Source organism: Branchiostoma floridae, chromosome 5 (assembly GCF_000003815.2).
Source record: "Branchiostoma floridae strain S238N-H82 chromosome 5, Bfl_VNyyK, whole genome shotgun sequence".
Taxonomy (NCBI): domain Eukaryota; kingdom Metazoa; phylum Chordata; class Leptocardii; order Amphioxiformes; family Branchiostomatidae; genus Branchiostoma; species Branchiostoma floridae.
Genome location: NC_049983.1, coordinates 13773804 through 13786221, shown reverse-complemented (window position 1 = coordinate 13786221; position 12418 = coordinate 13773804). Strand labels below are relative to the sequence as shown.

Sequence of the window (12418 nt, the reverse complement as noted above, 5' to 3'; positions counted from 1 at the left end):
TTTTGTACTTAAATTTGATATTTAAACCATTGTGATGAGTCCTTGTACATGTATATAAGATGATAGCCTTGTGCACGATGAATGACGTATATCAGAATATTTGGGACATGCAATCATACATTTATATTCGTCCTCTATCAGTTCTGGATATTTGGGACATACAATCAAAAATCTATATTCGTCTTCTAGTAGTTCTGGACAAAATGGATAAACCCTCTGGTCGATAGGATTTTTTAAATCTTCTGTATGATGAGGTACGTGATGCACCACGTCTTGTCCAGAGCCATGCCAGAACTCAGGTATAGAACTCAATAGCGATATGCTCGGCCACCACCTAGAATGAATAAAACGTCAGTCAAAATCCAGCTATCAAAACGGTAGTAGTGAAGGTAGTCATATAGTCTGTGGGCCAGTGATTTGTTATCCGCTATGTTTCCGGCACAGCATTGGAAGGAGCCCATCCCAATACCTTCCACCGCCCTTCACGAATTTACGTTCCCAACCTAAGTCAGTCACCCATTTTACACCTGGATGGAGTGAGGAGAGTCGTGCCATTAAAGCGCTTTTCCCAAGGGCACAAGATCGGTAGCATGGCAGGATTCGAACCCAGAACATCTGAGTTCTGGGACAAATACCGAAAAGAAAAAAAAGTTAAGTTAAAGTTTGCCCATGCATCTACAACAGAAACTTGATGACATCTTCAAGTCACTGACACGTTCTTCTCTAGACATAATTGTCCCGTTTGTATGAATATAAATGTGATGTGCATTGCTTGTTTGCTTTCCACATTTCGAGATACTGACCAGAAGCGCTGCGAAGAACTCTTCGGCTGAAGGCTTGATCTGGTCGGGAGGCAGCACGAAGCCGTACCGCCCCTTGTCGCGCAGCTCGATGGCGTAGGCGTACTTGATGCCCGCCTCGGTGTAGGCCCAGTCCGCGCTGTTCCCTGACGTAACGTCTGAAACAAAGTACCAAACACGTGATATATCACACTCGCACATGAAAAGACAGAACTGTTCGACAACGTTGTGGTCAAATATTAGAACTATTTAGAGAATTATACTAACAAACCTTTTTTTTTCCTATCGTCTGAAAAGTTTATATAGCTGCTTAAGTTCAGGAACTGTTTGCTTAAAACATAAACACGTCGTCCTAGTTTCTGCTCTTGTGGAGAAGCATAATCGATACCATCAAAAAGAGTAAAACGTTGCCAGACAGACGTCGACAGCAGGCTCTGGATAGGACAAAATAAACACAACTATAAGTATTTCATAAAACTTGTGTGTTGTGCCCTTTATTGTACTTACAGATGACGTCGGCGATAGATCCATGCTTAAAATTCAGTCCATGCACTTCCCTTATGGCGCTAACGGCCTTCCCACCAAGGTCATTCTACAGGGGGAAAGACCGCAGTTACTCGGCCACAAAAATCAGCCATTGTAAAAAGATAGTAAAGAGTTAAACACCTATAATATCTGTAGGACCTGGTACACTGCAGAACACAGTAAAACCAACAAAATTTCATAACTGGAGAGCTAGTTATTTCGTAGTGGTCAAGAGATGGAATTCGAAACGGATCAACGGAATTGGGTGCAAGTAAACGTAGTAAACCTGGTCCTCGTAGTCCGGAGGTAGGTCACGGGTCCAGCCGTACGGACTCATCCACATCTCGGAGTAGGAGTGGACGGCCAGGTACGCCTTGATGTTTTTGCCGTTCTCCAAAACCCAGTTTGACAGTGACTTTGTCTCGACCTCGGAGAAGGCGCTGGGTCCGTGGTAGGTGTCTGAGCAGGGGTTGTTGCTGGCACCAGGGTCTGGGAAATCAAGAACACGTCATTTGAAGAGGAAGATAAAGTTTCTCTTAATGACAAACGGCATGTTCTTGGCAGTGTTTGGCCTAAATTGTCATTGACAGAAGCAAAGATAAGACAGTGCATTACGACTAAATCTAAACGATTTCGTCCTAAATTTTATTCCAAATGTATAGGGCACACTTATTTATATAGAGCACGCTACTCTTCAAGAAGATGATCGGCTCTGGCTGTTTTTGACGTGATTTAGGCAGTGTGGACCAACCGGTAGGCATGAATAAAAGTCACAGAATTATCAGCTGGTTGATAGCGGTCACCTCCAAAGGAAGAGAGGACAATACATGCAGTACAAAATAGAAAGCCCGACAAAAACGTTTAAATCACGTCAAAAAAGAAACAGCCGGAGCCGAATCTTCGCTTGGAGAGTAAGGACACACCTCCAAAATGATCATTCCAGTTCCTGTTGGGATCCACTCCGTAACAACCATCAATTGGACCGGACCGAGTTTTACGCCACATTCGGTTCTGTGGAGAGACGAAAAATTAATTGTCTGTCAATACTTCTGATCAAGGCACATAAGATAAAACAAAGTGAAATTAACTTAACTATATCGTTGACACAACCAAATCTATGTCTTACAGTAGTCCGTGTGTAGACGTATCCGTCCGGGTTGGCGACTGGAAGGAAGTAAAAGTCCACTTCGTCCATCAGTTTAGTGATGCGGTCCTCCGTACCGTAACCTTCCAGCAACTACAAGGGAAATATATATTCGCTTTGGTAATGCTTTCAAACATTCACTCAAGTCTCGAAAAAGTTTAGACATCCAGGTAATAAGATACGCCAAATAGCAATTACTCAAGCAACCGGATATGACTTTGGAAACGGTCAGACCATTCGGATAACGCCCGTTATCTTTCGTCAGTGTGACCGTATGCCCGCTCCCTTCCCAACTAAACGGACGTATTTTCAGCATGTACGCCCGTCAATCTTTGCTCACAACTGAAAGTCTAACACCATAAGCATAATCATGTCAAAGTTCTTATTTGCTTTCAGTATCTCGTAGGTTTGAACCTGTACTTACGAACTTGATGTTGTAGAGCAGCGTGGCAGACACGATCCATTCCCGGGCGTGGATCTGTCCCTCCAGGAAAATGGCGGGTTTGTTGGTACCAGCACTCCCCACCTGTGTGATGATACAGGATTTGATAAGTCTTAAGTTATCTACTTTGATGAAAACGTCTAGGGTTCGTATCCTTTGCAGAAACGTGAAAATGAAATTGCAAGCACACATCGATTTACTTGTTTGATGGTTTAATTTTGGTGATTATGGCTGTTACCCGATACCGATTATGTTCCTGACGGTCTTTTATGTTATAATATCCTTTGTTCAATTATGATTTGTATTGTGTGTGTCTTATAAGCCCACGTGGGCTGGGCGTTCTACGCATGACACGTTGATAAAATTCATTCATTCATTGATTCATACTATGACAATAGCCTATGACAACTAAATAATATGTACCTTGTGTGTCTATACTTTTATTAGGTATTACTCGATGAAATAACAATCGGCTGTAACACAGACGAAATGTTAAACAGATCTTTGTTTATGAGGACTGTATCACGAACCAATGCGTTGCAAAGCTCTACCATGAATCAGCTAGTACAGTCATGATAACAACAGCAAACTCGCAGTACTCATATCCACAGTTGCAAGAAACCAAGGAAGTGTGTAAACAAGCGAAAGGTATACCCTAATAGCGTAGATATCTCGGGACTCGTGCGAGACGCCGATCTTGATGAGAGTAGTCAGACTGCTGTACTTATCAGTGAAGTCCTGCAGCTGCGCATTGATCTGTCAGTAGAAGGTGAGCATGGCAGATTAGCCACAGTGTCAAAATCAATGTCAGTTACGTCTAGCCATAGACAAAAACGAAAACCCCTTTACAGACTGAGGGACATCTAGTATACAAGTCAAACAAAAACATACCTTGACACACACCAAGCATTCTTACATATCAGCATGAACGTTCATCTACATATCTGTGTTGGTAATGTTTGGTGATTATAGACCACTTTTTTTGCGTTGGGCGTGAATTTTTTCTCAAAAACGTCAAATAGAAGTTAAAAAAATAAGCGCCTCCATGAACACCACCGTAAACAATAGATAAGCTTGACCATCGGACTACGCCGTACATGTTGCTTGTTAGGTTTACTAGTAGAGTTATGACCAATAGTCATAATTGAATACAGCAAAATACTTGAAAGTTCGTATCCTACTGTACCTACATCCTCATAACTGTTGTATTGATCGAAGTCAAACTCGTTGGGGATCGAAGTTGACGTTTGGTTGTTGATAAGTTGTTGAAGGTCGTCGATCATCACCTGGTTAGTCACAAGATAACAAAGGGTCAAACTCCCGGATAACATACCCCCGCTGCAGTACCGAAATATGTGATTTTCTCGGACCCTAATCCTCTCCAAAGCTTTTTGGGATGACAGATAAATATCTCAAAAGGAGCATTTCCGAAGTGCTTGACTTTCTTGTACCTTTCATGGCGTTTTATTTACAAGATTACATAATTGTACACGTATTTCGATCGATATATCAAAAACATTCGTCTTTGTTTATTCAATAGATCTCTTGTCCCCTACCGTGTACTGTATTCCAGTATTACCCAACAGGTTCTTGATGTGCATGAGGAAGTTCTTGGGCACACGCACATCCACAGGACGGAACAGCCCACCTGGGCTTTTCCAGAAATCCAGCTGAAATGTTACAAAGTTTCTTCATCTTAGCTCACGTATTCAGCCAAACAAAATAGACAGAATCGGCTATATTACACAACGTAAAATCGATTAATAAATGGCCAACCGACCAACGAACAAATAGTCGAACAAGGTTCATTTTAATACAAATGCGCTCATGGAGGAAACAAAGAAAAAGAATCAAGAACTCCGGATATGAAGTGCGGTGAAATAGTGTAACGTGACATCATTAAGAACTGTAGGACCTTAAGTACCGACCCTGACGTCTGTCATCGCCAGCTTCGCCAGTTCCTGAAGTTGGCTCTCATCTTGAGGAATAACTCGCAGCACTTGTTCTCTGGGGTGAAAAAGTGAAAAAAAGGGACACTCCCTCACCGGAATCTGATACCGTTCTCACAAACTACCCTTATGCAGCTAACTACTAGTTACTATAGTTACTACTAATAGTTACTACATGCAGCATCTAGTCAATCAGGCTTCGGCCTTTATAGCTGGGAATGGGATACAAAAACGGGTCAATGGCATATGTACTTGATATATGCTACTTTCCATGAGGAAATAGGTAAAAACCGATTTCGATGTGAAGAAAGAATATATCACTTACCCATCAAAGCGCGTAACGGCAGAAGCTACAGTGATGGTAAACAAAAGCAGCAGAACCTTCATGGTGAAAGTACCTAAAGAGCAAAGTGATGAAGACATTGTAGCAACCTCACATGTCTGTCTATATGAATGTTAACAAACACAGAGGCCGGCCTAGAGATGCGGTGAATATGAGAGTGTTGTTTCGCCTTTTCTGTTCGTTATTTGCATGTAAAGTCTGTGTTAAATTAAGCTTGTTGTTAAACCAAACTCATACTTTCACCCGGGTCCATTAGCAATCATGACATGACAAACTTCTAATTGTTTGCAAAACGCGGGTCAAAGTTCCCTTACAGGGTTTACCTACTGCATACAGGACAGCCTGTTGAATTCAACATACATACACCAGTAGCCGCTAGCTTCCTCATGCTTACATGTCCATACCAACGTTTCTTCTATTTCTCGGTCTGATCAGTCTATCAAAGCTTTACAAACTAAACTACTACACTACGAACAGTACCATGTCAAGTATCAAAATATCACAATGTCAAATATTTGCAGTACATCGGGATCGCTAACAGATGAGACTGTCTGAAAAGATAGACACGTAGTTGGTTGTATGTACGTTCAGGCTAGTTGAGGGATACTGAAAAGTACTACTGTACCTTACCGGGGGGTATAACAGCTTTGTGAGGCACCTACACGGCGAGGCGGGCTCATGTGACGTACTGTACCTACGCCCGATCACGCGCCTAGGGTCACCTGTACTTCGGGTACTGTCAATATTGTTTGATTTGTTCCGAAGGCCGACAGGGCCATATACAGGCACAGTAGATTCCCAAGGCCCCTTTCTACTTTAAAGCAATTCCCGAGTGACAGTACTAGTAGCGACCAAAATTGTACGACCCTTGCTGTCATAATTTGAAATGACTCAAGATGTAAAAGTATTATCTAAAAGACCATGAAACATAAAACGTCAAAATTTCGTTATTATAAAATTGTTGAGCGAGCTGTCAAAACTTTGCTCGCCCAGCGGGCACAGCCTTTAGTGGAAAGGGGATACGTAGCTAACGCTAAAATAAGTATAACGTATATTTTTATCTCCATGAAAATGAGGATATAGGTTTGGGTCTGTCTGTGTGTCTGTCTGTTTGTGTTTTCGGATATTTGTGGTCGACATAACTCAAGAACCTCTGGATGGATTACAATGATATTTGGTATGTAGGTAGGTGTAGGAAGACGAAGGTCAATGCCAATTTTGGGCCCCCTTGTGTGTGACCTTGGTACTGCAGCAGTTTTTTGTGTGCGTCTCTTGACCTGGATCATGGCCTTGTATATTTTTGAAATGTCTTGAAAGCTTACAGTAATATGCTACTGGAGTGGTATTTGCAACTGGATAGGTGATTTTATTATGTTCGGGTCGATAGTTCACTACAGCGGCAGATGCTTATTTTACTCTAGTGGAGACCATAAAGTGTGTGAAATAATGAAGCACAATATCAGCAGCTTCAGTTTTTATTTCATGGCAGAGTTGCCGTGATGGACCAGGTGGAAACTCAGTACTCAGCCGCCACCTGCTCGGCCAGGACCTGAGAGTTGGAGGGAACACCACAAACGTTAGACACGTTACACAGTTGTCAGTTCATTACAGCATGGAGACTTTTTTTTAAAACTCCCTTATGGTCATTCTAACCAAGTAGAAAGAAACAGCAGTACCACAAGAAAATGCATGATATATCATTACCATAGGGGTAAACTGACGCCAGGCAAGACCAGGTCAGGTCACGTTACTTACCAGAAGTCCTGCAAAGAACTCGTCGGCGGAAGGTCGGATTTGGTTAGCAGGTAGCACGAAGCCGTACTGCCCCTCATCACGGAGCTCGATGGCGTAGGAATACTTGATTCCGGCCACGGTGTAAGCCCAATCACAGCTCGAACCTGACGCCTCGTCTGGGGAAAAACACGACATTTGAACCGTTATCTGATTGAAACGTTCCCTCGCGGACGTATAAAGACTAGACATGCAGGAAAAAGTTAGTAACGAAATTGTATTTTAGTAAATGTTTTGCGGTGCAAAATATATTCTCTGTTCCAAACACTCACAGATGACGTTGGTGATTGTCCCATACGCGAAGCGCTTCCTATTGACTGAGTAGATGGCGCTCACGATCCTTCCAGCAAGGTCATACTAGGGAAGAAATTTAGAAAGGAGTTGATGAGAAAGGTGCACAATATCAATGTAGATGTATATCAATTGGTTTTAGTAATCGACTACAGTACATCTGTATCTGTCTGTATCTTTATCTATATAGCCGGTATAACCGCCGTTCGGCTGAACACCTGAGAACACCTGAGCAACAGTCTGACCTTGATCTCTGCGATAATAGAGTCTATTCTATATTGATATACAGATCAACTTTTCATGTCAACACTCCTTTCTCCTCAGGGTTATTGGTAACAGTCGGAGGCAGCGCCGCTCACCTGCTCCTCATAGTCCGGCGGTGTGGCGGAGGTCCAGCCGTACGGAGTCATCCACATCTGGGAGTAGGCATGTACGCCCAGGTAGGCCTTCAGGTTGTTGCTGTTCGCCAGGACCCAGTCGGACACCGCTTGGGTCTCGACCTCCGAGAAGGCTCTCGATCCGCGGAAGATATCAGAGCAGGGATCAGAGCTGGTCCCGGGGCCTGGAAACCACAACTGGTCCATCATTCTAGAAGCAAATCCGCGACTGGACCTATAGGTTATGTTATTCATCTACAACAACACGATCGACGAAAAGGAAGCACTTTGTGTGATGATTGAACAAAGAATTTTGGATTTCTTTTATTTCTATCTTCTAGTCATGAATGCTATCTATATATATTTTGCGTGGTTCTTGTTTATAGAAACTATACTAAACATAAGAGACCACAAAAAGAATAGTTGATGGTAGATTCAAATTAAGTAATAAAAAGTCGGTGATGGCTGGCCTGATTGAAGGAAGGAAGGCAGAGATAAAATAATCACTAATGTTATGTCTGAAAGTGTAGGCTTGTATACCTCCAAAGTGTTCGTCCCAGTTACGGTTGGGGTCGACTCCGTAGCAGTCACCGGTCCACCAGGAATAGCCATGGGGACCGGAACGAGTTTTACGCCACATCCGGTCCTGGGAATGAAAAGTATGGATGAAATCACGCAACAGATTGAGCTGTTATCAACTAAGGCAACAAAGGATGTCTTGACTTGAGTCAAAACTTTTACTAATCTCCGAGCAGATCTTCTGATGAGAATTGTGGCAGAATGCTGAGATATATTTGGAGATTAAACATTTACTGCCTCGGTCCTCTCTCTGCCGCCGAAGGAAATTCAGGATGGATACCAACTTCCCTCTTATGAGTACATGTAGTTCCAATTAGCTGGCATCAAACTAAGTCAAACTGTAAACTATTGTTATCGACCAAAAATCATTATCTTGAAGAATTGTATGACCGATGCTGTCTAGATGGAATTTTGGTCTTTGGCCAAATGCTTTATTTGGGAGTTCGTATACGTACGTGCATAGTCCTAGAAGAACGCGTCTAAACAGAAATAAACCAAAACATGGAAACCACTTTAAAAGATTGAAATGTTCTGAGTACATGTTGACTTCCTGACTTACGTTTGTGTGGGTGTGGATGTATCCGTCGACGTTGGTCACTGGGACGAAGTAGAAGTCCACGCTGTTCATCAGTGACGTGATCTGGCTGTCACTGCCATAACCCTCCAGCAACTGCAATGTATATTTTGCATTCAGAACTGTTCTTTTTTCCTGGGTTTTACGGTCTATTGTACATTCTTTCGGAAAATTATCGATGAAACTGTCTGTGTTTAAAGCATAGTTGTTTTCAGTGCTGACAGAGGTATCAACACATGACGTAACGGTATGCTGAGCTAAGAATCATTTTGTCACCAGCCTAGTAGGCATATTGTCTTCGCTTTTTGCTTGATCAAGTTGTCAATTTGAACCTCCAAATGCACGTAACGCATGACAAATAAAAACTTCACAGCCTAGAATCACAAGGGGGAAAATATCAGTTGTGTGTGTACTTACGAACTTGATGTTGTAGAGCAGTGTGGCACCCACGACCCATTCCCGGGCGTGAATCATTCCCTCCAGGAAAACGGCGGGCTTGTTACTACCAGCGCTCCCCACCTGTGTAAGTACGAGAGTAAAACTAACACATGTAGTTACATGAATGGGAAAAGACAAAAGACAAGGATGTATTACCTTGTCTTCAACAAGCACAATATACGTAGAAGCACGAACAAAACAATATACTTTTTTTACGGAAAATGCTACATTATGATATCATCTCGCTACTATCTTTCATAATCTTTCAGTGTTTATTCCTGGCACAGTGTACTGTGTTATCAGCACATTTACTGTGTATTCAACACATTTATGGCAGAATCCTCGCACCTTGATGGCGTTGATGGCGCGGCCCTGGTGAGACGTTCCGATCTGGAAGACAGACGCCAGACTGGGGTAGCTGGAGGCGAAGTCGTTCAGCTGCGCATTAATCTGCGGAAGGAAAGTGTGACGCGGTCAGAAGCGTTAGAAAATTGAGGATAGTTTTTTTTTTCAAATAAAATAAATTCATTTTCATGCCCACGCTCTATGAAACGGTATAGACAAATATCAAGATCACGAAGCACGCTTCATACACGGTAGAATACCTACGTCATTATATGTGTTGTAGTCGTCGAAGTTGAAGCCGATGGCGCGGATGTGCGATCTCTCGATGTTGATGCTCTGTTGAAGGTCCTCGACCATCACCTTTGCGGTGCGGCAAAATGGTCAGAAGTGAGACAAACTGTCACACAGAAAACGTCACTATACGACAAGCTAACGGGATACGTTTGTAGCCTCTCCAGAAGTGACAGAAAACGTCACGTACTATTCCGAACATATTGTCGTAAGAACCGCATACAATGTCCTGATAGCAGTTCGATTTTGCTTTACGCCTACGTTTCTGGAGAATGTTTATACATATTAGGAAACGACTGGTTTTGTGAAAGATTGCTGGCAGCTTACCTTGTACTTCATGCCCGTCTTCTGCAGTAGGGTCTTCACTTCCTTGAGGAGGTCCTTGGGCACTCGCACATCCACGGGACGGGACAGGTGGGTAGGGCCCTTCCAGAAGTCAAGCTGCGACACGGAACAGAATCTTTTCACTTAGGGGCTGTACACGAGGTTGTTGCGTTTACAATATTGATAAAATACTGTTAAGTACATTATAGTTGTAAGAAAGTTATTCCCACCATCTGCTCGGACTTCTCCAGCCGCACCAGCTCCTTCAGATGCCCCTCGTGCTCCGGGTGGATTCGCAAAACTTGTTCTCTGTGGCGAGACACAGTCAATATCATATCATAGCCTCCATAGCAGGCTTTCTGGGCATTTTCCCCTCATAATACACTTTTGCTGACCATTTTTTGTGCTGGTTCGTTTGTGCTACGGGCCGGCTCCACAAGCGACCCAGTGACAGAAAGAAATGGCCAGCAAAAGTGTATTATGAATCCCCCAAGGAACGAAAAAAAGAAAGCAACCTGAGAGCCTGCTAATAGTGCTATGGAGGCTAATCACATCATACCCCTATACACATGTGTTGGTAGGCTTAAAAAGCCGTATGTGCCATATGAAGTGGATTATAACACAGTACTCCAAATGCTCAAACCCTCGGGTTTCATTATTCATAATACGTATTCTATTCACCACATCGCTACTACCAGACACAAAGACTGTTGTCCATTTGCTACAACGACATTTTCTCTTACGATTCAGAACTTTCAATGCAGGAACATCCTTAAACAGCAAACATAATGCTTCCGGCCCAAACACAGTCGAATGCGGGTTTACATGGCCCAGTGCAAAGGACACAGGCGTTACAGGGACATTTTCAATCGAGCGGAAAATCAGACCAACAGGGCAATGGTCGTATTTGCGATGGGGAATAATATTGACTCAGATCTAATACTGATAGCATGTTCTACGAACCCACCACCCATGCTGACTTTTCTTTCTTTCTTTCTTTAATGATATTTAAACTTTCATGAATAATCTGTGCTCGGTGCATCTAGTTAGGCGTATTAAAGGTAGTTTATTTCTTGCAGCAGGCTCATTTGCAGGCAAATGTGCTCCAAAATGCAGAACGTTTCTGGTTTCCGCCATATCATGTTGTTCATCTTTTTTTTCCAAACTCTGGTTTTCTTTTCATCATAGAGAAACTCGCGATAATGGAATGATTTGCACTGTGCAAAAATGAGTGGATGTCTGGGAACAGTAGCTCATTGGTATTCCATTTCAGCACCAGTCAGTCAAAACGGAATGCATATTTAACAGCATCTTTCATACTCTTGCTCGGAGAACAGAAGGAAGTGTGAAGAAGAGAAAGAATGACTTACCCATCGAATCGCTTGGCAGCGAACGCCACGGACACGGCACACAGGAGTAACAAAGTCCTCATGTTTGATTGTCCTTCTTCGCTGGGGTGAAGGGACGCCAGGAGACAGAGTGGCAGTCGCAAGAAGGACACAGGTTTTATAGAATTAATTTTACAACTGTTTGTAAAATCATTTTTGGACACAAGTACGTCCTTAAATCGAAGTGGCCTCTTCTACAATCCTTAGCAATCTTAACGATGTCCGGTAGTGTAAGTAGGGCAGAATACCAAAATATTGTATTTCATTGTGTATTATTTGCTGTCATTTTGCTAGGACTAGAATTAGTATGCTGATTGTGACAGTGCCATAACGCTGAGGTGATAACTGTAATTTGCATTGACTGGAGACTACAAGCTGGGGCCAGTCCCCATATGTTAGTGTACTTCACACAGAACTCATAAGAACCATTATCATGTCGTCCATGTGTTATTGTAATTCACACTGAAGCCATAGAACTCGTTAGCAGGTAGACATTAGTTCTTCAACCCTTTCATCTCTAAAAACAACAAAGACATCAAAAGGTTTCTTCACTGTTATGATATGTATGGTAAAGGTACTTCCTGGAGTGAACCCGAGACACACGTCTCGCGATAAGGTGTTAGAAGAAGATGAATAAATTCAAGGCTTTTTGCTCAGGGAGTTCAGTTGATCCATGGTTACGTCCAGGTGCGGCTGTCTTGAGAGCGACGCCTTTGTGTAAGCAGAGAATGCCTTGTGTCCGTGTGGTCATTTCCCTCTAGTGTCGAACTTTTGTAGCAGATTCCCAAAAAGAACCGGGAGTTACCATCTTTACCCC

At 42.8% G+C, this 12418-nt stretch overlaps 1 protein-coding gene across 1 annotated transcript; it reads right to left on the bottom strand.

The window, feature by feature from the left end:
- Positions 1-295: 295 nt before the first annotated feature.
- LOC118416204 lies at positions 296-11673 on the bottom strand. Its single transcript, XM_035821285.1, has 25 exons — positions 11584-11673; positions 10444-10522; positions 10217-10330; positions 9863-9958; positions 9602-9703; positions 9233-9334; positions 8801-8911; positions 8203-8308; positions 7645-7847; positions 7267-7351; positions 6959-7113; positions 6722-6752; positions 5866-5925; positions 5186-5258; positions 4840-4918; positions 4468-4581; positions 4102-4197; positions 3566-3667; positions 2894-2995; positions 2452-2562; positions 2249-2336; positions 1612-1814; positions 1308-1392; positions 804-958; positions 296-334 (listed from the first exon to the last, which is right to left on the bottom strand). Exons 1-25 carry the CDS (start codon positions 11643-11645, stop codon positions 296-298), a joined length of 2553 nt encoding a protein of 850 aa, XP_035677178.1. The 5' UTR covers positions 11646-11673.
- Positions 11674-12418: the final 745 nt, after the last annotated feature.

What these genes read in the sequence shown, in the direction of transcription:
- LOC118416204 (XM_035821285.1), bottom strand. Translation starts at nt 11,645, where the DNA reads ATGAGGACTTTGTTACTCCTGTGTGCCGTGTCCGTGGCGTTCGCTGCC. An exon ending in GCAGGTGGCGGCTGAGTACT is followed by an intron (nt 5,926 to 6,721) that starts GAGTTTCCACCT and finishes CCCGAAGTACAG; the next exon opens with GTGACCCTAGGCGCGTGATC. An exon ending in AATACAACAGTTATGAGGAT is followed by an intron (nt 3,668 to 4,101) that starts GTAGGTACAGTA and finishes TTCTACTGACAG; the next exon opens with ATCAATGCGCAGCTGCAGGA.